The sequence below is a fragment of the Balearica regulorum genome, chromosome 1 (assembly GCF_011004875.1).
Source record: "Balearica regulorum gibbericeps isolate bBalReg1 chromosome 1, bBalReg1.pri, whole genome shotgun sequence".
NCBI lineage: Eukaryota > Metazoa > Chordata > Aves > Gruiformes > Gruidae > Balearica > Balearica regulorum.
Window position 1 is genome coordinate 30,367,167 of NC_046184.1, and position 26,924 is coordinate 30,394,090.

At 37.1% G+C, this 26,924-nt stretch overlaps 1 protein-coding gene across 2 annotated transcripts in view; it reads left to right on the forward strand.

The window, feature by feature from the left end:
* The window catches only part of DOCK4 (dedicator of cytokinesis 4), a 259,671-nt gene that overhangs the window by 122,479 nt on the left and 110,268 nt on the right, over positions 1-26,924 (forward strand). For both annotated transcript variants that reach the window (XM_075744140.1, XM_075744149.1), the window contains exons 9-13: positions 3,537-3,618; positions 4,230-4,290; positions 6,226-6,358; positions 7,900-7,988; positions 23,007-23,132. In XM_075744140.1, the coding sequence (XP_075600255.1) occupies positions 3,537-3,618; positions 4,230-4,290; positions 6,226-6,358; positions 7,900-7,988; positions 23,007-23,132 (491 nt within the window). The remainder of the gene's footprint in view (positions 1-3,536; positions 3,619-4,229; positions 4,291-6,225; positions 6,359-7,899; positions 7,989-23,006; positions 23,133-26,924) is intronic.

Consider the following 26,924-nt stretch of genomic DNA (forward strand, 5'->3'; position numbering starts at 1 on the left):
TCCCTTGTTGACCTTCTTAAATTAATCTCTCCAGCATTAGTTATTTCATTATTTTCAGCAGGAAGACAGCAGAGTTTAAATGTGTACAGCATGTTTAAGTGGCAAGATTGGTGCTCATAAAAAATTCATGGCAGTCTAAACTAGAATCAAATCGTCTTAATACAAAGGGAAGGTATTTCTGCTTTGGGGTACTGCTCGTGTATCTGCCGTATATACGCGTACGTGTAACTGACTGCTGAGAACTGCTGTGCAGTAAGATACTAGACCTAGATTTAACCCTCTGGAGCTTTTGCTGCTGTTTGAAGCCAAGCTTTCAGATCTTGGGAATTGTGTCTTTATTTTGTTTCAGGAAGGCTGTTTACTTTCCTCAACCGTTTTCTAACCTGTTTGTCTCTATAGAAATCCTTTGAAATGGTATATAAACACACATGCTCTCTATACTTAGATGTAACATTGCCATTTTTTTCCCATAATCTTACAAGTCTAACTGCTTGCATTTGCTCCCTGGTAATGTTCAAAGATAACCATTTTAATCTGAGCTCTCACTGGTATTGTGATACGTTTCAAGGAAAAAAATGTTTCAAAGCACTGAACAGGGATTAAGATTTTTATTTTTTTATTTGTTGTTTTGGGTTTGCCTTTTTCATTGCCACTGGGTCCTATGCTTCAGTCTAACAATTTCAAATTCAAATGAGGAAATTAGATCTGCATAACCATTACATGTCTGTTGCAATCAGTGCGTTTCTTTGTGGCATGACAAAAGTCCTTGGCTTTTAATTGTGTTATGAATCATAATCTCATGGTCTGTGAGTATAAGCAGAGCTTGAAAATTTCATATCATAGTGGATGTGAGTAGGAAGCTTTCAAAAGATGTGCCTTTGTTTCTGCAGAATGTAAGCTTCAGTAAATATAGAATACAGTCCCATTTAATTTCAGTATTTGCCAGTTCATAGGTGAATTATGAAGACAGCTTATCCATAGCAAGACAGTTTCTTGTTGAATGGTTGGCTTTTTTTGAACCAACATGTCTAGTGGTTGCTTTAAAGACAAAAAATGTAGTGAAAAGTGGTGTGTGCGTATGTATTACTTTTAAATAGTTCTACAGACTGAAGATAAGATGGTAAAATTCAGAATCACCTTGTATTGGCCAAATTTGTATTGATGCATACCAATGCACTCAGGCTTCAGTGCACAGAAGCTGTATTGTTACTGCTGGAACAGAGACTTTTTTCTTTTTATTCAGTTTTGCATGGTGCCCAACATAATGGGGTCCTAAAGCTTTAGCTGCTTTGGTAATATAAATAATAATTCTTGTTCAATGTACAATAACTTTGTATGAGACCTATAAACAAAGGTCTGTACTTTTTTTAACTGTATTTTCCAATATTGCAAATGAGCTAAATCCAAATGAAAGGGCAGAATTATTTTGAAAACCATTTTTAAATCAACAGCAAAATACCAACTTGTTTCTCTGTAAAAATACTCTCTCATAAACAGTCTTTAAAACTCAATTTTAAAGTTTCCATGGAGACCTAAGCTGCAGAAGTTGGCTGTATCATAAAACATGAATGTTTCTGAGAAAATAGCATTTTCATGCACTTTGAGGTATTTGAGTTCAACTCCACCAGTCTTAGGTTTTGCCTTTTATGCTGTCTGATAAAAAAGCTGCATAGCTGAGGATTGCACAAATGCTTTCAAATAATCACAGTAAAAAAGTTTAAGTGTTTGTAGTTTCAGCAGGGATAGCTGGCATATAAAAAAATTAAGGCATTCTCCAGATATAGGTCTTAAGAATTGTGTTCTTGAGTGTAAGAGCATCCTGGGCTGTGTCAACAAGAACACGGCCAGTTGCTTAAGGGCAGCGATCATCCCCTGCCCAGCATTGGTTAGACCATGCCAGTTTTGGATCCTCCAGTACAAAACTGATATTTATGAACTGAAGTGAGTTCAGCAGAAGCCTCCTGTTGTTTATGGGCAGGAGCTCCTGCCCTGGGAGGTCAGGCTGAGATGGTGGAGCTTGTTCAGGCTGGAGAAGAAACAGTTTTGAGGGGAGCTAAGTCACCTGCCTGTACCTACAAGAAGATCAATAATGTCAATAGTGCATGGTGGGATAATGACAGACAAGGGATATAAGTTGAAACAAGAAACTGTCCATCTGGATATAAGGAAAAAATTGAGAATAGTGAGACACTGGAATGGGTTTTCTGGAGTGGCTGTGTGGTCTCCATAACTGAAGGTTTTCAAGACTCGACTGGGTAAAGCTCTGAGCAAGCTAGTCTGACCTTATAGCTGACCCTGCTTTGAGCAGGAGGTTGGACTTAGAGGCTGTTTGAGGTCCCTTTCAATGTGAATGACTGATACTGTGAATGATCGATGCAGATTTTCTACAAGGCAAATACTGGTTAAATAAAGATTTAATTAGTCTCTATTGAGCTGGATCTTATCCAACATATTCCTAGTGATTTTCCAGCTGCATTTTAAAAAGCTGTGGATGGTATAGAGCAGTAGTGAACCATGTTTAGCCTCTGGGATAAGCAGAAGAGGTGGATACAGCCGAGAAAAAAACTAGTTCCACTTTGGAAACTTTGGTTTTGATTTGAGCATTACAGGGTATCCACACTCTGGTTGGCTGGCTGGGGCTGAGAGCACAAAGAGAAACGTACATGATACTTCTGACTTCTTTGCTTTTCCCATCTTCCACGTCTCTCACTGCAGGAATATGATTGTTACATTTCCTATGAGGCTGTGTCTCGGAGAAAATTATACAAAGCATGGAAAGTTTGGGTTTTTTCATAAATTTTCCATGCATGATTTGCCAAGTTTGTTCAGAGGTTATCCATAATGAACCTACTATCAAAAAGGAATTTTTCAAAAAATAATTTCTCTTTCACTGGGATCTTATGCCCTCTTTTATTCTGAAATAAGAATTCTCTTATCTCCCTACTAGTGGTATCAGTACCTATATCAGCTGCAGCATTTAGCACCCCAGAGTAGATTGCAAAACAGAATTCCGAAAATGAAATTGGCCTTGCTGGAATTTCCAAGACTCTTACAAGACTGCTAAAATCAGTATACTCTAGAGAGAGATTTTGATAGAGTTAAGTAGGAAAAACGTCCCCACTGATCATCTTCCTATCTATAAAAACAAATATTGGTTGAATGCAAGTGTGGCAATGTTGACATTTGTTTAGTAAGAATCAATACCAACGTACTACGTATCTAATTTCAGTTCTAGGATAAATGGATTTTACTGGTTGTGTTTCTCTGTGTGCCAGGCTATACAATAGCATTTTTCCAAATGACAATCAGTCTTCTATTTTTTTATAGAATTTTCACTAATTTTGTTAGATGATTAAGTAAATCACCACCCTTCACTAGTTTCCCCTTTCTTATTTTTTATTGATTACAGCTGAGAGTTTTAGAAAGAAATTATTTCATTCTTATATCTTGAGGAAGGTTGCATCTAGAAAGATCAAAATGAGATCTACTTTGCTGTAGTGTTGTTCAACATACCTGTCATATTTGTTTTCTTACAGCGAAAGATTTTTTTTAAGACTGAATAGAAATGGTTTGCCAAAATGTCCAGAAAAGCCTGAAAGACACTGTTCTCTCTTTGTGGTGAGTTCTTCCTACTCTCAAGCTTTGTTGTGCTGGATATTGAAAATAGAAGTTGGATTAAATTGTTCTTCTGTGGTTGACTTGGAACTGCTCCCTAAGCTTTTACATTGTTATGAACATAACTCTAAAGGCTGGGTGAAGTGCATTGTTGAACTCCCAACTTGAATGTTTTGTGGCAGTATGTGGAACTCATCTAAACTTCCACGTGGGCATAAGTACCAGTCTGTCTCCCTGCAACAAGGACCAGTGAGTTTTCCTACTCGTGCATTTTACACCCAACAGATTCTTTGTGCAGCACACTCTGTACTTTCAGAATATCAGGAATTGTGCACAAACACATCGTTGCTGTCAAGGCACACAGCAAGTCTCTTGTGTCCTCCCACTGGTTTTGCTGCATTACAGCATATCCTAGCCTGTGATATTTTAGGACAGTTGTTTTGAGTGCGTGACCGCCAATTTAAAGTGTTAAAGGGATAATTTGTTAATGTTGTGTAAATGAACTCACTGCTCACTTATCACTTTCGCTGGCAGTGAAAGCAGTGTCTAAAGATCTCTTTAAATGTTGCATGTTAATCAGGAGTCAGAAATAACGAGGTTCTGATCTTGTGCAGGATTTGGGTAGCAGTGAACTCAGGAAGGACATCTATATCACTGTGCACATTATCCGAATAGGTAGGTATAATTGTCTGTGAGTAGAAATCGTACGTTTGTTAGACATATGACAGTAAAAAAAAAACCTGCTTGGGGTCAGCTTTGAGATTTCTTAGATTAGCTAGGCCTTTGAATAAATTTTTGGAAAAGAAAATGCCCAGTTTTTGATGGAAAAATGCTTTGGATTTCTCAGCATTGTTTTTGTGTCATTTTTAAGTGTACTGCTAACTGAGTTGAGATGCAGGGTATTTTGTTACTATCACAAAACAAAATGAAAGTGTCAAATATGAACTGTGTTAAAATGATGGAGTTGTCTTTGGGGAGTCCATTCTTGTTCCAAAGAGAGTAATTTCAAGCATCCTTTGTTCATAGAAAAACTTGCCTGGAAATTTAATGTACCTAATTAGGGTATAATGTCTGATGTATATCTGAAATTATTCAGATAAATTTTGTCTTCTCCCTGACCCCTTGAAAAAGGAGGAGAGGGGAAAGGAGTGGAGAAAGTCTCATAATAATTTTAATTGCTGATGCTGTAGACAAGAGATCAAGTCCTCTAGATCAAAGTGGAAGAAAAGTATACGTTTGTGTTAGGTATTTATTTTAAGAAGTTATCTTCTGGGCTGTACTGATGTGAAACAATCTTCGGGTCTGCTTCTGACCTCTTAGGTGTATTGTTTTCTTTGTAAACTGCCTCTGCAGTTGGATCAGTGCAATACTAAATACAACTTTTGTTCCTATTTTGGAAAGATATTTTGGTTTGAAACATAGTCACTCTAACTTGTGCTGAGTTCAGAAAGAACTTGTTACAAAGTAAACACTATTTTACAGCTTTGAGGAGTAATTTTTCCTTGTATTTTCATGCTGTTCTAGTATTTCACCAGAGTATCAAAATATTGTGTTTTGTTTTTATTGGCAAGGACTGGGAACAGGTATGGTAAACTCTGATGTAATGTAAGTATATTTGGTAAGAATCAATGCTTCAAAGAAGAATAAGGAGTAGAATTTTTCCTATTGTATAATTTTCAAATATATTCTCAGTCAAGTTTATAAATGAACGACTGAAATATTAAAAAGTTAAAATAAGATTTATATGCTGCGTGGTGTGAAAATGAACAATTACTCTTCCAGCTGCTGTGACGCATAGGAACATTTGGAGGAGGCATCGCCCTGCAGCGACTGCAACCATAGGCTTTTCTTGTCAGAAATTCAGACTTGGTGGGAAAGACACATAGCTGCCAGTGCACAATTGAATAAAATGGTTAGAAAGAGGGCAGTTGCAAATGCCAGGAACACAGTGAGAAAATTGATCAATTGTATTTAAATCAAATAGAAAAGGCTAGGAAAAATATTTTGTTTCAAATCTGTTTTCCTTGGCTGCCTTCTTGCTTTCCTTATCATAAATTATACTTCTGTCCTTTGTCATCTTTCCTCCCCGTGTTTCATCTTTGCTTGATTTTTCTGCAGCTGGTTGATTATCCCCTTGCCAGCCAGTTGCCTGTTTGAAAGCAGCATTTGATTACTAAATTGTAATGGCTCAATCGCAACACCGCTCGTATAAATCATAAGTAGCAACAACCACAGTAAAATAATTCTTATTGGACAGCAAATGTTGAACACTCTGTCATGTCTGAACTCTAAATTTAATTTGGTGGTGCCATGAGTGTGCTATCACTGGGTATCAGAAAGTTTGTTGAGTGGAGGTCATGAGAGGATGAGCAGTACCTCTGGTCTGAGACCTTTCAAGATCATCACATATTTAGTAGACTTCCTGTGTCATTTGTTATCCTAATATAGTATAAAGACGGACCAGATTCGCTGTGACAGAATCGTCTACTCGGTAGACAGATCGTCTACTCAGATCTGTCACCTTACTGAGCTGGACTGCTCTCTGTCTTCCTTCTGGGGTTTTAAGAGAGACAGTTCCATGGATTATCAAATATGTATTTTGTTTGGCAGGACGAATGGGAGCTGGAGAAAAGAAAAATTCCTGCAACGTACAATATAGACGGCCCTTTGGCTGTGCAGTCCTCAGTATTGCAGATTTGCTGGCAGGAGATTCAAAGGATGACCTCGTCTTAAAAGTATACATGTAAGGAATATTTTTTTCTTAATTTTTATAAGTATCTTAGAGTCAGTTTGCTTCAGAAGCAGTGGTGTTAAATGCAGTGCGAGTAAATATCTGTAGCTCCGTTCTGTTCCAAAAAAGTGTAGTAGCTAATTTCTTTTCTTTATTTTTTTTTGTCACGGTTTGGAAATTTTGGCTAGTTCTACAGATGTGTTTACGAAGTGGGATAATATTAAAGATAAAGGTTACATTTAGATCTTTGTGTGTGTGTGAGCATTTTTCACATCCTTGTAAGAGCTTCTGGAGTGCTCTATTTATGGCAACATGAAGTTCTTTTAGGACTTGTTTAAACACCTTGTGCTGCCTAGGCAGCTAGAGCAAGTACTTTATAACTACAGAAAAAAGCAGGCAGAGTATCTTTTTGTGTAATGAAACAATTATATGATGGCAACAACAAAAGTGTAAAAGATAGTGCTGCAGAATGAAAAATCGAAAGTAGATTTTAAAATGAGGGTTGGTTAAATAATGGATTTGGGCTGATAATAATTGTAAGAAAGTTCAATTTTCTAGTTGTAGCAACACAGTGCATGTAATGTCCTGCTGATCTTGGACATTATAGTAAGAACTGTTTTGTGGAGTCGTCTCTATCCTAAGTACGTAAACCTAGGGGACACGTTGTGCACATGAGGACGTTCTGTCCCTCCCAGGGTTAGCACTCAAGTCTTGAAGGCATGGAAGTCTTTCAGGCAGCCTTTCTCCTCTCCTCTCTATCCCTTGGTGCTGGATTAGAGCCGCTGTAATCAGCGCTGCAGAAAAGCCGTTTAGTGTGACAGTGGACATGTGGGCTGGCTCTTATTGCACTCCCAGGACATTAAAGTCAAATAGGTGTTCACTGTTGGTTAACAAATTGTTAGGTTTGCCTATTATATTCTGTTTTGTTTTTATTTTTTGTCTGTTTGTTTTAAAATAACAAAAACAGTGGAAGAAGAAACATCACTCAAAACCAGATTTGATGCTAAGACTAACTCCAGTCTGAACCACGAAAAGTGATCATTAGAACATGATCAGTTTTTCCTTATGGAAAAGCAGCTATTTTCTAAATGTATACTGAAATTTAAATTGCTCTTTCACTGACTACCTCCTGAAGATCACATCCTATTTTAAATAACTTTGAAGTATAGGGCACAAATTTTTCTGTCTGCTGAGACCAGCGCTGAGTCCTGTGTCTCCTCTTGAGTGTCACAAGATAGATTTCTGTGTGGTTTCATGCTGAAGGATAGATCTATACAGATGATGAATTTGGTCACGGCTGAGTTCCTGAGCATAATTGCTCATATCTTTCTCCCACCCTTTGCCACACGAAGCAGGTATTTCCATGGTGCCTTTCTCAAATGGTAAGAGCACTCTCACCCTTTTCCATTGAGACAGTTTCATGGGGTTTTATTCACTCCTGTTGTGTTACTAATTTTGTGAACCAAAGGGGATTTGTTTAGAGATATGTGGTGAAGCCGATCTGAAAAACTTGTGTTCTTATTTCAGAGTTAAGAAAGTTATCGCTTTTCTAGGTGCAACACAGAGAGTGACTGGTATCAGATCCATGAAAATATCATTAAAAAGCTGAATGCACGTTACAACTTGACAGGCTCCAATGCAGGTGAGTAAATTGCCACATTTCTGTTTCCATTCTTAGGATTTTCTTAGTTTGCAAATGAAGTGGCTCTGTTTTAGAAGGACTAATGTCTATGAAAGAAATGCTTTTTCACATAGAGGAAAATTCTCAGATGAAAATGTATGATATTGCTGTTCATGTGTACATTTAAGAAAAAAAGTCACTGAATTGTCTTCAAGGAACTATATAATATAAACTTTTATTCTGTGCTGAGGAACTACAGTTTGTTGTGGAGTTCTGTTCACATGTGAGGCTGATCAAATTGTTGATCCATGTTACCTGACATTTCTGCTTCACGTTTTCATCAAGAATATAAAATTTGCCATTGCCATTGTATATTAAACTTCAGAAAAAAATTAACTGGGAGCTACCAGTGCGATCTGCATTCCTGCTGGTAGCTCGGCTTTCCAGCTGAGCAAGATGCAGAGTTGATATTTAAGAATTTACCAATAGTCCTCCATAGTCATCTGTATGGTATTTTAACTGTCATCAAAATAAATTCAGGTGTCAGACTTAAGAAATGGGAGACAACTGACCTTTGTTATTGTGAGATGGTGGTTTGACACATACGAGATGTTGAATTTGCTTTTTATGTTTGTTTTTTGTTGTTGTTTCTTTTTTAATACCAACTTATTAACATTTCTGAATGCTGTTATCCAGGAACATGGTCAAACTTGAAATGAAACCTGAAATGGAAGTTTATGGGTCTCCTGTCCTTGTATTCAAATATTCTTTTGCCCCTGTGAAACATTAATTAGCTGAAATATGACTATAGAAAAATCTCATGAACTCATTTTCCAGGTTGTACTGTAATTGTAATCCCTTTCATGTAGTAGGCTTCATGCTTCTTTAACTTGATTTCAAGCATAATGATTATCTTGAAAATGTATGTTCAACAATCTTTAGTGGATAATCAAGAAGCACATGAAAGCTTGTGTTATTTATCAAGACTGAAGTTATGTATTTAACCATTTCTAATCCCATTATTTTCTCACATGGAATCTAGCCACATATATTTTAGAATATCACGCATCTTTTTGGACAATAAATATAAAAATCGTGTAGTGAAAATACAAGAGCACATTACTGAGTAAGTATAATGCTGGGCTTCTTAAATGTGTTAACAATATTCGTTGTTGGTCATTCTGACTGTCCATGCATTACCTGCTTACTCTGTGATACATTGCTTATCCTATTTCATTCTCATGAAATAAGAGTTCACAGTTAAATACCCAGTTGTCCTAGGAGACATTGGATAAATTTGAATACTCTTAATTATATGAATATTCAACGTGAAAGACATGTGGGATGTGTATTTTTTTTCCAGGTTACAGGAGGCTGGAAAGCGAAGCTAGCAAATTGAATATTAGTTACATTTTGAAAAGGGCTGTTGGGGAGGGAGGCGAAGAGAGGAGAATTCCACACAGAATTCCAGTAGCGCATGTGAAGGTTGGAGAGGGAAAGAGAAAGTGAGCAGGAATGCCACTTTGAGTACTGAGCAACTAAAAGATAAACTATGAAAGGTTATTTACATCGCACATGTGAAATTTGTTCCTCTGCAACTGCTTAGCAGCCTGAAAAAGCACTTGCAAGGCTTTAGCAATACGTTCAGATACTTGTGCTGACACCTCATGGAAAATATTGTTGTTACACTACTTTTTATTTTTCCTTTGCTGTCTTTCTGTAATAGTGTTGAATGGCTAGTTCTGAGCCTCATTAGCCTTGTCTGCCACCTTATAGTTGTCAAAAAAGGATAAAATCGTGCATTACAGGAGACGTGGGTCTTTTCTCTCTTAGGAACCGTTGTAGGTATGAGCTGAATGTAGGAAAAATTGAATTTTTGGTTTATATCGCACTTGCCCTCAGAAAGACTTAAGAAAGGAAACACAAACAACAAAGATGCTTCAGACTATTGTCTATGCTCTAGGCTTGTTCCCTCTTCAGATTTTGTCCTGTACAGTTTCTTTCAGCTCAGGAGATTTTCACACAGTCTTTAGTTTTCACAAATTGTTATCTCCCACTGCTGAAATAGTTTATCAGATAATTCATAATATTCTTCAGAAAAAAAAAAAAATTCCAGTTTTCTGGGGAAAACTAAAAAGGAACTCAAAACATACTTTCAGTGTCTTGCATGTAAAAAACACATATTGCCAGACTATAGCATTTGTTTTTAGCATTCAAACCCCCACTCCCCAAAAAAGTCCTTTTTCTACTTCAACTCATGATAGTTCTTAAGTACAGAATCCTCTTGCATTTTATTCCCCCTTTGTGTCTAAAACAGATCAAATAAAGGCAAATGACCGTCACTTCTTAATACAGCCCAGAAAGGAGCAGGGGACAGATGTTCATCCCCTTTCCTCTTCTCTGTGGATGCAGGAATGGAAGGACTCAGTCTCATGGATAATTTAGCATCATTTGCTGGAATGGGAACTGGAATGTGTTTTCTGCATGAATTTCCAGCCTGGCAGAGACTAGAGTAGCAGGTAGTGGGTCAAATTACTATTCACTGCTAGTCTTTGCAGCTGGTGGCAGGTGTTAACTTACTGGAAAACACCTGGTTGCCTAGTGTAGGAGATCAAACCCTTAATGCAAAGGCCAAGCTGTACAGTCTTTGCTGCATTTAGTAGCATTATTTCTTACATTGAGTTTGTAGTATTTGTAGAATAAGTACTATTGGGTCTAGATGATTTTGTAATTATTAAACAAACCAGGTTTTGGTAATAGCTGGAGTGGAGCTGGCTATAAAAACTATTTTTCCTATGATTTTTTTTTCTTAGAATTAGACGCCAGCTACTTCGGTTTTAAAGTGCAAAAATCTGTGGAAAATGAATATTCCTGCGTAGAGGTCACACCTAATTACATCAGTCTTACAGAAATAGAAATGTCTTATTTTCCTTGTATCTGTATGACCAGAGATCAGTGAAATGTATACTACAGATATAGAAAACAGTTACTGGCTTCTCTCAAATCATATAAAATCCTCCTTTATCCCCTTATGATATATTTTAGATAGTTGAAGCCTAGCCAAAGCCTTTGCTTTCATATCAAAGCTTGGGCTTCTGTCAGATGTGAAAATCTCTTTGTAGGGTTTGCAATGTGGGTCACAGTTGCAGATCTTATGCTTTGGGTGTGACTGTGAAAATATACTCTGGACCTTTCTTGGGACTACAGTGAACAAATAGTACTGGATGTGGAATGCTTTTCTTCTTAATAAAGCAGTCACTAATGCACAAAGTGCCTTGTAAACTGTTATTGATCATATAATAGCTGCTTCATTTGCCCACAGGATTACTGTGCCATGAATGAACCAGTTGATTTTTAAAATGTGCGTTTTAAAAGTGCATTTTAGGACACGGGGCAAGAGAGCAAAGCCAAATCTGATTGTCATTAAACATGGTTCTATACAAAAGTAAATAAATAAAAATCAGAGAATGCTACTCCAATTGTACATACTTATGCAGCATCATAGATTTCTTATTTTCTTATGATTTTTTAGTAAGAATTTCACGTGCAACTTTATATCTTTGCTTATACTTTCCTTTTTTATATCCTTGCTTATACTTCTTTTCTTTTTTCTCCAGTTCTTTATTTTTTCAAAAGTTGAAACGTATTTTTTTTTAAGACAGCACGTGATGATGGAAGGAATGTCTAGTAATTGGAGCAGTGCTTTATATCTAGTGATTGGAGCAGTTCTTTTGGATCTGAAGGTAGAGGGTTCTTGTCCACAAAAATTACTCACTTATGGCTGTGAACAAGTTACACAGTTCAACAGTGATGGTTCTTACTGTAATCCCTACTTAAACACCATCAGCATCTTCAAAGCACCTCCTTAGGCACAAGATCTTCCTGTAGGTACCTAAAGCTGAGGTAACTTTCACTTCCGCCACTGCTTGAAGTTGAGACCCAGGTGGATGCACCCGGGACACTTGCACCGTCAGAATATGGGGAGCTAGATTTAGCTGCTTGGGCACTAAGCTGAAAAAAAAAAGCTGGAGATGATTGCTGTGACTCTTGTGCCCATGCTATTTTAGGGACATAAATATTCACTGGGTTTACCATAGAAATTATTTACTCCAGTGTTTGAGATGTTCTTCAAAGACAGAAAAAGTCTTGGTTCAGACTCTGATTTGGAAAAGGATTTTCAGTCTGTCTCGCATGTCCCAGATGAGCATGCTAATCACTTGGCTTCTCAGACTTCCCTGCAGCAACTGTTCAACTTTGTGTACAATTAGACAATATGCATTATGCCATGGGGAAAGTGAAAGTGCCTCTAAAGCCTGCTGAGTAGCGCATGATTTTCCTAAATGTGATCTGAATTCATGTCACCTTAGCAAATCCTGTAGAGGAGAGATTTAAACTTTGGTCTCGTGTTACATGTGAATATTCTCCCCCCCATAAGTTATCTTATAAAAAAGCATAGTAAAAATTTGATGAAAAATGCACTACAGCTTCCTCTTTCTTCACCCTCCTTTGAGAAGAAAGACTGGATAGCTTACATTGAAGGGGATGCAAGACATTCCTTTTTGCTCCACTTTTTACTTCAGGTTCCTAACCTTCTCATGTGTAAACTCCTGTGTAAATGCCAATTTAGATTCCCTTATAGCAAGTCTTGGAAAAGCTGCATGTGCCTGATGCAGTAATTCTTGAGAGCTGAGAGAAGGATACACGTGCTTTTCAGTTGTTACAGCAAAGGAGGTGAAAATCCTTTCAAATCCTATAGAGATTAAATTACTGGAGTAAGATTATAAACGTATCTAGCTGCTTTGTAGCTTTGGATTCTTGTGTGGATTCCACGAAAATAGCAAATGTAGTGGGAAGGTCTTTTCCTGTGCCATTATCTTGGAATGCTCTGATGAGCTAGACAAGAGTGATGTAACCTAATTGCATGTTTACTGAACGCAGTGTGGTGTATTCTGTGGTTGCAATGCCAAACTTACATTGCAACTCCACTGGAAACACTGTTAATTATACATTAACTGTAATTGATGGGAGGGCCTTAAGCTTTACAGGAAACATTCAAAATGGTGGAATTTCTTTTGCCACTCTTGGCTCAAGCATGATTTCTTCTTCTTTTTTTTTTTTTTTTAGTATGGTGACAGTGTTAATTTTTTAGCTGTTGCTTAGAGGGCAAGATACAGCTCTTGAAAAATCTAGATAAATCATATCCTCTTGCATACAATTTAGGAAATTACTAGATGGCATCAGTAGCTGACAGGAATGTGAATCTTTAAATATGGTGGGGGCAAGTTTTTGAATTGTGAGGCTGTTTTTAAGACAAATCTAGGTTGTTGGTTGATTTGTAAAAGATTGTCTTAAGTCTGTCAGGCACAAACTATTAATTTGTTTCTTTAAAAGAGGAAGATGCACAAGTAGATGTTTTTCAAATGAATGATTTACTGCCTGTAATGAATTCAAACTTGCTTCCATGTACCTGTGCAAAAATCTGCAGGCAGAGAGTCATCCAAAGTGACGCTGCCTAACAAAAGGAGACTGGTCAATAAATGGGCAAATGCATAATGCCCTGATTGAAGCATGGAGGACTTGAAGCCCATATTGTTGACAGAAGTTTGCCAAGAATCCCATCATGTGGAAGGACAAACTGGCACATTAGGGGGAAAGTTAGTCATCAAATCATAGAGTAAGTTAGGTTGGAAGGGTCCTCAGGAGGTTATGTGTTCCAGCACCAGTTCAAAGAGGAACCAACTTCAAAGTGGGATCTAACTTTTTTGAAGTTCAGTGAGGTTGCTCGTTCAAAGGCAAATTTTATTACACTGCTATCTTTTTAATTCAACCAGACCAAAGTAAGTTTTATAAAGCAAACATCCTTGGTTTTAGGGAACTATTGTTACCTCATATGGTTTGGGGTTTTTTTTCCCCCAGTGTATGTGTCACTAAAATCTCAGTCTAGCTCAGTGGTCATATAAGACTCAGAGAAGGGACGAGACAGACCAGCCCAATGCACAAACTCATCTGACAAGGTGCAAGTTGTAAGACAAGTATGGCAGTGGAGGCAGGTGGATAGGAACAGTGGTATCTGTTTTGGGGCAGGATGTCTTCCCCCGCCTATTTACCTGCATGCAACAGCCTCTTGGCACTCTAATTAATATCTTTTCTCCATGGTTACTGTCAAACATTGAGAAGTTAAACAGGTGAAAAACCATATACTTTGTCTGTTTTTTCTATTTCAGAAAAAGCAAGCTTTGGCTTACAAATTCCTTGATTTGGAGGGGGAAGCCTGTTAGAGTCATTATTTACTTTGCAGTGGAGAAACTGCAGAGGCCCTATGAAGTGAGAGAACTGAGGAGCATCGTTTTTCCACACTTTGTATGATAAAAAGCTACAAGAGATCAAATACAGCAGGGAACTGGTAGCTCAGTATAAGTTTAGGGTGCAATATTTCTAGGAACAGAGCTGTGGTAACTTACAGTGTGTTCTAGATACAAGAAGTAGTGTGATTATGTTTGCATGACACTCCACCAGCAGTTCACAGCGTTACCCCACTCAGAGTTGTTGCAAGGGTAGCTTCTTCCTGTGAATCAGTGTGAGAAATGTCAGATGGGAAACAAAATGTGCATTCCCTGCTGATATAGTAGCAAATATAGTTGTTAGCCATAAAAAGGAGGTGTAGGCTCACAGTGGAGAACTGAGTGGAGCAATGGCTAGTAGAAAATGAGGAGGAATGAGAGCAGGGGTAGTAACATGTACTCAACAGAGAAAATAGAACAGAATGAGGTACCTAACTTTTGGGTAACTCCTGGTCATATGATTAATCATAGATAAGTTCTCTGGTGTTTGTCTTTTCTCAGCAGAGTCCACAGATGTCAGTGGTGCTCTGGAATGTATCTTGTATCTACACCTCACTAACATTTAAACAGCAAATGCATTTGTTTAATTACTGTAGTTCTGTGACAATTTATTAATGTCAGTTTTAATGTCTGTTAGGTTTTGTGACAAGGAGATTATGTGTGTTCCATTTTGATGTGTTTAAGAATTAGTTGTCACTGAAGGCTGCTATTTGAAATACATTAAAAATAAGAATAATGCTCATATGTGCTTCACTAAGTACACAATGAAATAAGGCATTCTTTTTTGTTCTCAACAAATGCTAAAGCTGAAAGATTAAATGTATAGAGAATTTTGCACATAAATTGTTGTTCAAGATCCTTTGGCCCTGAATGACAACTTTGACATATAAAAAAGCCAGTTTTAGAGCAGATTTTTAGACAAGGATTTGTAGAACTTTACTTTTTCAAGTACTTTTTCCAGAGTGGATGATATTGCTCAACAATCTAATGTAAAGCCCTTTTCCCAAATTCAGGAGTAACCAAATTTTTAAAATTTGTAGCCTAATCTAGCATATAATATATTATGTAATATATCCAGCCTGGAAAGATATTAATTCTTAAAGATGGCAGACTTACAGACCAGTCAGATGTGATTTGGTATGTTTTTACAGCAGTTCGAGCTTGTGGTGTTGTCATCTGTGAAAGTTGTGGGTTTATCATAAGGACTCCAAAAATCAAGTTCAAGATGGATTTTAGTGTAGTTATCTGTAAGTGTCCTTCATGTAGCATGATGTAGACTGTGCTGGAGATGAGGGCTCTAACAAAACTAAAGTCATACTGTGCTCTGGGGTGTTGCTAAAAGAACGAAAAACGTGCCATGGTGATGCTGTCAGGGACACCTTATATCCGGTAGAAGCCAGGACTTGCTGTTCATCTCAGTAGTGTGATTATAGAATCATAGAATCATTTAGGTTGGAAAAGACCTTTAAGACTGAATCCAACTGTAAACCTAGCACTGCCAAGTCCAACCACTAAACCATGTCCCTAAGCACCACATCTATGCGTGTTTTAAATACCTCCAGGGATGGTGACTCCACCACGCCCCTGGGCAGTCTGTTCCCATGCTTGACAACCCTTTCAGTAAAGAAATTTTTCCTAATATCCAATCTAAACCTCCCCTGGCACAACTTGAGGCCAGTTCCTCTTGTCCTATCACTTGTTACTTGGGAGAAGAGACCAACACCCACGTGGCTACAACCTCCTTTCAGGTAGTTGTAGGGAGCAATAAGGTCTCCCCTCAGCCTCCTCTTCTCCAGGCTAAATAACCCCAGTTCCCTCAGCCGCTTCTCACAGGACTTGTGCTCCAGACCCTTCACCAGCTTCATTGCCCTTCTCTGGACACACTCCAGCACCTCAACATCATTCTTGTAGTGAGGGGCCCAAAACTGAACACAGTGCTCAAGGTGTGGCCTCACCAGTGCACAGTAGAGGGGGACGATCTCTTCCCTAGTCCTGCTGGCCACACTAGTTCTGCACATGATTGAAATGGCACCCCATTTAAACCTGGACGTTCATAGCTAAGGCTAAATAATGAGAACAGCTGGCTCATATTTCCATCTTGGAGTTGGGTTATGTCTTAGCAGTGAGGTTTTTATAAGCCTTTTCCAAAAATTCATTCTGCTTGTTACTGTTAAATAGTGTTGTTGACTTCCTTTATCCACTGAAAGGATAAAAAGACTACTTCAAAAGAGGAATTATAGAACATATATGCATGATTTTAATGCCTTCAAGGGTTATATTTACAAATTAATTACAAATGTTACCTGGGCTTTTAAGTTGGTGGGGATTTGTTTTTAAAACTTTCTTTAGGTCCCAGTTAAACGTTGACTGTTTATTTGAAATAAGACACAGAACTGGAATATAAGTAGATAAATTTCTAATTCAGTGGTGTGAAAGCTGGCTGCATTGCAGAGCTGCACTCATGAAGTGGAAAATAACAGGTGTTTCCCTGGAATCTTTTGTCTGTTGTTTTCACTAGAAGCAATATAAAAGACTTATAATTGTAAAATTGTGTATTTTGTGCACTGCCTAATACTCTTATTAGTATTGGTATATGACAAAACAGTATGTGAAAATGTAACTTTAAAAATTTTTGAGCAAGATGTTTCAACCTTGTAATACAACAATGTTGTGTGGAAAATGGGTATTGACATGCTGTGTGTATTGTTGATAGAAAAGGGCATCAGTGGGCTTACCAAGGTAAGAATTGGATAAATTATTGCGGAGATCTTTATTGTCTGTATAAGGAGGTTAGACTAGATGCTTATAATGGTCATTTAGCCTTCTGGTCCTTTCATCCTACAGTGGTTCTGGCAAGAAATACTTGAGGCTCTACCATGTCCCCTGTAAAGAAATTCCAAGCCAGTTTTCTTGTGATGATATAATGCTATTTGCATTTAAGTGTTTATGTTCAATGTGAAGAAGAAAAAACTTTCCACACTTGAGAGCATTTCTGACAAAAGCCTTCAGTACAGGAGCTCATTTAATTCATGAGCTCCAAGAAAGTTGTCAAATATTTACAAAGGCTGTTTTTCTTGCATTCTATTTACTCAGCTAAAAAAACAGAATTTAAAGCTGAGGAAAAGAGAAAGAGTTTGCAGGTTCCTTTTGATAATTCAAAGTAATCACAACCAAGTCTTTAACAAGGCCAGCAAGGATTGAATCTACCTCTCCTTTTTTTTTTTCCTATCTGTTCCCAGACTGTAATTTGTGGGTTTTATTACATAGATTTTGCTGTAGCCAAATTGTACAAGATTTATACAGTTATTTTTCCCAGATCACATTAAATCAATAAGTCTTTTGTTTGCCAGTAACAATGTGGAAATCTACTGGTTTTATCTTTGCAGTGATAATTCAGACACTTTAAAGACTACCAGAAATGGGAACACCTGTATGCTTTCAGAATACTTTGAATACCTTTAGGCAGCTTTATTTGGACAGATGCCTTATTTTATTACCTTTCTTAAAATACAAACAGTGCTGAATAGCATTCTGTCTGAGGTTTGGTGTTGGTTTTTTTCTATCAGCTTCCTGAGCAGCTGCTAGGCATTTTCTTCTTAATATGATCTAGGATTCTCTGCTGCCAGAGATAGAAGCTGAATGTAAATGCTTTCCCCTCTCCCCGGAAGCTCAAATGCAAATAAGTGGTCTGTAAGTGTAATGAACAGTTGCCTTTTGTCATAACTAAATGCAGAAATCAATAATGCAGTATAAAAGCTATTTTAAGGTAAAATGACACATCTGTCAAGAATCTGGAATGCTTATTCAGCAACTTGTCAATTTTCTGTATTCTCTTTCATCTGAATGATAAAAATAATCTGTGGTGAACTATGGTACCAGTTAATCGTGAGAAATTTCATGTGCTTGCAAAATAAATAAAAGCAGATCTGTTTGCATTTGCACACAGAGCTTTGTAGTAATATTTTCAAAACTGGAGTAAATACAGAATAATAGCTAACACAAGATGTTATAATTACCACTAGGGACGTAATTTGAATTTTTTTTCTGAGGGGACAAAGCTATACTATGTACCTAATTAAAGAAAATGTGCCAGTCCTTCAGAGACTGGATAATAATTTTCATTGCTATGTTTTAGCTCCTAATGTTCTAGAAATGGAAAATTTATAGTTATGAAGTTTTGGATAGATTCTAGGTCTCATAGGTGCTGTGATGGTCATATCGGCCACAGTCAGATGCAGTGTGCGGTGGCATGTTGCAGTTTTCTGTTTGATTTGTCTGTGCACAGCTGTTCCATCAGGAATGCTCTAATTTTTTCTAAAGCTGGCAATTTTATTGTCTAGCGCATGAAATGAGATGAGAAAGAACTGATGTTGACATACATCATCAGAGTGGAATAAATTAAAACTAAAGGATATTACTTTTGTTATATGACAGAAAAGGTATTCATGTTTCCATAGGAGAAATTTTAATGAATTAACTTTCTATCTCCTTATACAAAAAGAATATCTCTGCATTGTTTTGATTGCATTCCTTTTCCTTGAGCGTCTTCTCCATCTCTCCCAGACTGGCTGCTGACCAAATTCTTTGCAAGCCTGCTCCGCCTTGGCCCTGTCTCATTACTGTCCGGTGATTAAAACTTCCTTTCTAGGAGCAGTAATGTTTCCGCTCCACCCTATCATTTTTTTCTCCATACACATAGCTTTCATCACTTTCACATTGAGCTCAGTGGCTTTCTGGCCATTATGATATGCAAAATTCTGGTTTCATTTTGGTGAGGAAGGTGGTGTCTCAACTAGTAGGTTCCTCTTCATTCCGCTCTGTTTTGCACTGTGTCTGAGGGAGTCCCTCTTCACCTCCATTGAATGTGCATTCTTCTGAAATCTGAATTGCTCTGTGACGTGTCAGCATGTTTTAAATGACGTTAGTTGTCAGGTAACTTGATTTATAATAAGGATACGAATTTTAGTTCCTTGTAAAATGTGAATTATTCCATCTTTTTACAGAACCTCTTCCCCATGACTTTTATTCCAGATGCATGGTTGCTCAGTCATGATGGGTGTCTAGTTTCTTTGGCAAGTGTATTGTATTTTTATAGACCCATAAATATGGGATTGCTGTGGCTTGTAACTGGCCGCAGGCTTTGTGCTTAGCTGACAAGACAGTCCTCATTACCTGTCTGGTTTTGGCTGGCTGGATTTGTCTTGGCCTGCCTGGAGATTTGTTCTGACTTGTAAAAGCATTTATCTAATGACAAACTATTAAATTATATTGACTTTATTTTAGCTCTTGCTTAGCTTTGTACAGTTGTGTGGTGCAACCCACTTTGGTATATATGCTTTGTATTTAATAGATAGTTATAACATGTAGTTATAACTATCAGTTAGCTAGCTATAACCGTAGACTAAAATGGAACATAGAAGAGTAGTGACATGTGTCCATAACTGAGGCCTTGCGTGACCTTGAGAGCAGAAGAAAACCAATTTTAGGGGAAACAAAGAGAACAAACAACAGATATGTGGCATATATAAAACACATCATATATGATGACTGAAGATGTAATTTGGACTTGCAGGCCAGTGAAGAAATAACAAGGTGTAAAGCACATTAACAAACATAAAAATTACTCCAAGAGGAGCCTAGAGAGAGAGAAAGAAGAAACAGGCAACATCCTACTCCTCGTGGCAGAGGACTTGGGATGCTGATCACTTGGTCACCATACCCCACCTTCCCAGGTTGAAAGCATTCATCTTAAGACCCCAGAGGGGCAGTGGAAGGGTGAGCAAGGGGTAGATACTGGAAAGATTGTATGTATATAGGTCATTTTAACAGTATTTTGTTTGGAGTGTGCCAGTATCATTGTAAATGGACCAAAAATAATTCTTTAGACTGTTATGACTTTCATTAGGACTAAGTTCCTGATTTTTCCTGTACAGTGTGTTCCTTTTGCCCATTACTGAATGTAACAAATTCTGAATTGTACTGAATTCAAGCAACCTACTCTGTAGCTTGAGTATCACACCTCAGTAACAGTATGCATATTCTGATTTTAGGCCCTTAATGCAGTGGGGCCTCGGTTCCTTGCAAAATTGGTGGAGCTTTGAGAGAGCAATCAGAACGCTTCACTGGGGATCACCGCCTTTTCGTTGATTATATAAAGTCCATATGCTCCCAACTATAGCTTTTTTACCAGATTTATCAGATCTGCTGCTTTCCTTCTTGTCAATTCCCTTTTCATTTGGCAGCTGGATCCTCAGTGGCAAGATGGTTAACTTGAAACCTTGGTTTTTGGAAGTTCTTCAGACTTCCTTCCCTGTGCATCTTCTGTTTCCACTCTGGTTTAGTTTCACTCTTTCCTATTGTACTGGACTGTTTCACCGTGTAATGTTTTTAAGTAACTTTGCTATCTTTAATCCAATATTCTTCATTTTTCTGAAGAGTTGGGAGATGTACACCATTTATATTGCAAAGATATATTTCAACTATTAGTAAAATGACTAAACCGTGTCTTAAGTGTGTTCACTGAGAGATTTTCTTGATGCTTTTGGATATAAAAAGATGACTCTTCATTTTCCAACAATGAATTCTGTGAAATACAGAACTCTAATACTTTTCTCGCCTTGCCTGAGCAAGTGCTTCAAATGCTTGACAGGCGGCTTATTTCTCAAGTTAAAACTATTTTGCCATTGATGAGTTTTTTTGACATTTACCTCATTTTTTTAGCTAAATAAAATTCTTCAAGGAAATCTGTGAAATTTGTAACCAAAGAAAACTGTATTACTAATTGGATTAAAGGTCTTCAACTTTTGTTTAGAAAGCACAATAACTTTACTCAGCGCCAGGCGGTGTACAATATCTGATTAATGCTGTTGTGGTTGATGTGATCTGGAGCAATGGCAAATGGTTTCTGAGGTTTCCAAGGAAACAGTGCAATAGGGGCATATGAGGGTATGAATATACATATGTATGTATAACAGTGTCTTAAAATATAAAAGAAACAAGATTGGAGGTGGACTAAATATCCGTATTTTTAAGTGAGCTATGCCAAGCCTAGCTCATCCCATCCAGCAATGAAAAACTTTTTACCTGCTCTAACAGTCTGAAGTTTGCCTGTATGACTTCTTACCAACCTCCTGTACCATTAGCTGACCACAGCGTGGTTTATTTTCTCGTCTACACCAATAATAATTGTCACTACTTCCTAAAAGTTATTAACTGGAAAACCACAGAACAAACTCTCATTACCAAAACAATTAATGTCTGTGGCATTAAATACAGTCCTTAAAATAGAACAGACTTCACTGAATGTTTTTTCCTTGTAAGATTTGTTTATATACTCAATTGGAGAAGTGTAGGTGAGCTGTTTTTCAGAATGGAAGTCTAGTCAGAGTATCACATTCTCTGGAGTTGCCAAAATAATAAAATATAAGTGTAGTTAAGAGGAAAAAGATAGAAGCTGTCATGCTAATTAGATCTCTCATCTGTTTAGTGTAGTTGTCTGGACTGGTAGTACTTAGTACAGATTTTTCCAGCTCTGATTTAAGAACCATCAAACTTCAGATACATTTATTCAGTTAAATAATAACATCGTTGTAGGGGAAATTTCTTCCAAAGCCCAAAGGACCGATGACCTTGTTGTTCAGTCTGTGTGTATGTGTTATCTACTTAAGCTTAATCTAAAGTTAGTTATGACTCTTCTGAGTTGTCTGTTTATCTCAAGTTGTTCAGTGTATATGAAGAGTTTGCTCTTATCTTCTCCTTGTTCTGTATGTTGACATGTGATATGCTGTAGTAATGTTGAAGGTCAGGGAAGATTAGTCTTTACAAGCTGTATCATCCTGGCACTTGTCTCAGTGATTATATTTGAAATAACCAAAAGGCATGCCTGTTGTTTTTGTTAATCTCAGCTGTAACGAAGTATACTGTTTGCAGTTTATTTGTATCCTGCAGATATAGTAGATGAAGTTATTCTTCCTTGGTTCTAGAGGAATAAATATTGGAAAATGATTATATGGCCACCCTTGCATTTTACGTGTCTTACTGCAAGCATAGGAAAGAGCATGATTGATTAAATCCGATGAATATTGGAAAAAGTTGTAATTTTAGTCATTATTAAATGACTGTGCCTAAGTGAAAAACATTGATTATTAGAGTTTTTCTTCAGATTTTGATTAATAAATTGTATAACTTTATATCAGGTTAAGTGATGCATTGTGATAAGAATTCCATGTTTCTCCCATAGACAGGGACCATTGTGTTTGCACCTTTTCTTGCATGCCAGTGACGGCAGCATTGTGTTGAAGGAAGTCAAAAATTGAAATGGTAGCAAATATTACTGATTGACATTTCTCTAAATTGACATTTTTCTAATTCTTTTTCCCATTAAGGCCCCAGTCCATCCCTATTGAGATAATTTTGATCCAACATGTCATCGTAGTTCAGTTACACATCAGTAATAATTTGCTAAGGCTTTTTCATGGTGGTAGTTTTCAAGTATTTATTGATTTCTGGTTGTTGGTCCCCCTCCCAAATAAATAAAAAAATTGAGGTAGGTTGGCTTGCTATTATTGAGCTTTCTCTGAATTTTCTGACTTGTCAGCAATGCATATGTACTTGCAAGTATATATAATTTTTAGAAGTAGTGATGACCATAATCTGTTTGAATGTCTTATCTTTCCTTGTTTTTTCTCTTAATTTTCAGGTCTGGCAGTTTCTCTTCAGTTGCTTCATGGAGACATAGAACAAATTAGGAGGGAGTATACATCCATGTTTACCCATGGAGTATCCATAACAAGGAAACTAGGTTTTTCCAATATTATAATGCCTGGTAAGTTTAAAAAGAAAAAAACCCTCTCAATAAGTAGCAAAAGAAATAACTAATGAGAAATTACTTATTTTTCAACTGCTTTCCAAATATATACTGTATTCTAAAACTTCTTAAACTTTTCTGGAGACTTTTATGTTAGGGTTTTTTTCAGATAGTTAGAAGAAAACTGTGTCCCAGTGGCCCCACTGCACTATACATTGTAAAGTTACTATCTCAATGTCAAAAGGGCGTACAGCCATAGCAACCCTTTTTGAGAGATGGAACCTCACTTTATAGAAGTGAAGATGACTGAATGCAAGACTGCTGAGCTCTATGCAGAGAAAGGGATAGCCAGCAGAACATTATGTTCTTAGGATCTGGTAGCTTTCTAAATAAGGATTCGCAGAATCTCACTGACACTGTACAGCTTCTGGTTTCACCAGGTTTGCATCTCGAATACTGGAAATGAAGATACTGGAAATGGATAATAATAGGGATGTGGAGATTTTATTTTGGTTATATTGTATGACAAAATATGCAAATACTTAAACAGATGCTAGGGAAGGTAGAAAGATTGTGATAATATGAATGCAAAGAAGTAAATACAGGAAGAAGATCGCAGTAATATCTATAGTTGTATCCCTGAAATGAATTTTTTTTTTAAATTTTAATAGGTTGCTGGAAATTATAAGGCAAATGTCTCTTTAAAGGAAAAGCATACTTGCAAGCAGACTAGTGTGGCATGATTATGATGTTGTGTTGTTGCTGAGAGATGTTGCAGGGAAGAGCTCACATCTGAGTTTCAGCTGAGTCCACACACAATACCTTGATGCTCTCAAATGTAAATCATCCTCATGACTTGCAGATTTTTAATAGAGACTACCTCCTTCTTATAAAGATCTATCTTTGCATTCCTATGTACCTAAATCAGAAGTAAACTAAGGTTCTGGGATGAGAATAAATAAGCTTCAATACTTCACTAATCAAGGAGGTCTTAAATAGGCATTTAATACTCAGTAATGAGACTCAGCTTTAGCTATGGGCATGTATTTCTCTTGAACTCTGCCTGAAACTTGACAACTGAGAATTCACTGTTGTGTTCTTACTGCCAATTAAACATCTGTCCTTCTGCATCCTTGATCAGTACTGCTAATCACTTCGAACGTGCACAGAACACAAGTTAATAAAACAGTTCTAGCATTATTATGAAAATATTCTGCTGGTGTGACTCCACTATTTAGAACAATAAAATGCATGAGTCAGGTGCCATTTAATTTGAAGGTAGATTATATATGTATGTTTAATGGAAGCATTCAGTTGAAATCTTACGGCTTATTAGCTAGAGTTTATTTGTTGTATTACTGTTGGATTTGTAATTTGATTCAAATAAGTATTGTAGATTATATGGCCGATAACAGTGGAAGCAGTTTTACTGAGCACACTATAATTCCCATTAAGAAACCTTTCTCTGTTTATCCATGATTTAGTGACCTTCTGCTCTGTGCTATCAAATTTTCTAAGTTCTATAAATAGCTCTAGTATCCCCTTACTTTCCAGTTGTGAAATAGTGTGATGTACTAAACTGCAAAAACATGTTGTAGCAGAGTGGTGCTGTAGTAATCAGCTGCTAGAGGAGTTTCTCAACTCAGTTTCAAAGAATTACGCACACTCAGTTTGTCCCTTTTTTAGTTAAAAAATAATATATGGCTTCTGGTATGCTGCTTTCTCAGTCCAAATGTACGCATACCTCAATTTAGAAAACGTACAAGTTTTATTCTGTGTTTACTGGCGTAGAAGAGATTTCTCCTAAAGAGAAATAATAATTTCACTCTTGCAATGATGAGTTCCAAGGGCTAACCAGAGCAGCATGCCCTAGGCACTGAAATGCCCGCAGGAATCTAGCCTTTGAAATGCTTTTTTCTTTTAAAGCTCCCCTTTCATTTTGTTTCTCTTCTAGTGTCTTTTTTCAGAGATAAATTAGAGAACTTCATCTTTTGCTACTGGAAATGGTCATTAATTAGAACTTATTTTATATTTTTGTTGAAAGTAAGTATGTTGCTGTGGCTAATTAGCACTTAGGTTAGGGTTCTGAACCAGAGTCTCTTGAATTATTCAGTAAGAAATACTTCATGCTGCTAAACTGCAGTATTTCTTTTGTAAATGCCATATTTTAAGTATCTCTCCTATTCTGGTGTATTTAAACTCTCTTTGACCTTCATTTTTTCGTTATATCCTTTTCTCTTTGGAGGTTTTGCCATTAAAAGTAACTAGGATCAGCATACATGCCAAACCAGAATTTTGTTGGCAATAATAATGCATGTTTTTATAGAGCAATGCTTTTTATGTCACTGTAGCCTGACAGGGTGAAGCCACAGACTGCTCTTTCCAGGACCCGTTTATTTTTTTAATGAAGAATTCCAAGTGGTTTAGGAAATGAAGTAGATGGCTAGAAAATAGTATATATGATTCAAAAAGGCTGTGAAATAAGTAACTCACTTTATTCTAGCTGCCCAAAGAAGGACAGGCAGTGTAAGTGTCATCTTGTGAGTCTAATCAACATGCATTTGCTAGGTTTAACCAGGATTTAAGGGCAGACTCTACGCAACCACTAGTAAGCTGCTTTCCAGCATCCTAGTGTGGCAGTCTGCAGATGCACAAGCCGATATGCTTGGAAAGCTTTGTACAGCATCAAAGGACAACTGTGCTTACAGCCTGAATTTCTGTGCTCACCATTTCCTGAAAGGACAGACAAACACATCATTACTTAGTATATAAAATCTAGCATTTAATATTTACAACCATACTATACTTTTTGAGCAGTACTTTAAATTAGATTAATGTACGTAATAGGTGATGGAATGTGTAAGCCCTTTTGTATTTTTCTACTTACTTTTACCAGCTGTTTTTGCTTTTTTATGTAGTGCACTCTTATGGAGTCTGTTTCCAAATTTGACTTACAGCATCTGCATAACTTCAGTGCTGCATATGCTCATGTGTTCTAGCACATATACATGTACGTATTATTTTGCGTCTTTGTGGAAGATATCTAATTCCATAAAGAAGCCTGATCATTAGTGTGTGTTGTCTGGGGTTTTTAGAGTTGGAATAAACCCTAGCACAGCTGTTTGTCTAAATGAGGACTTACTGGAGGAGCCATTGTTGTGTGCTAGGACTGCCAGTCGTAAACAGGCTCTAAACTATCGTGTGGTAAGTATCCATATAGCTGCACATCTTCCTTTCTTGTGCTTGTCTGACCAGAACTGCATTTGCTTTATTTAAGTTACACTGTTCTTAATAGTGCGAAGTCTGCTAGTGGTAGCAGTTGTCTTGACTACTTGGTACATTCAAAGCAGAGATCCATTCAGCATAAGACCGTAGCGGATAAAGTAATCTCATGTCTTTCTGTAGAATCCTTTTTTCACTAAGCAATTCAGTTAAGTCCAACTCTTACGTCCTGGAACTTTACCTACAAACTTACTCTCTGTGGCTTTGTAATATCAAAGATAATTCTTATTTAAAACAGCAATAGATATGATTTTGAAAGGCTCTGTATCTTATAGAGGACAGCAGCTTGCCTTCAAAGGTCTTAGTCCATAAAATGTGCTGCAATGGATAAACAATTGGCCTGTTGGCTGACATCTCGACAGATTTTCATAGATGGATATCAATGAGCTACAGACACCCTTTTTCAGCTTATGATCTGAACTGGTGGCGTTACCATTGCTGAGATCTGACCACCACTTGCTCTGAGTTAAGATCAGAGTTTATATTTCTTCTTACTCAACCAAATTATTAAACTTCTATGATATTAGA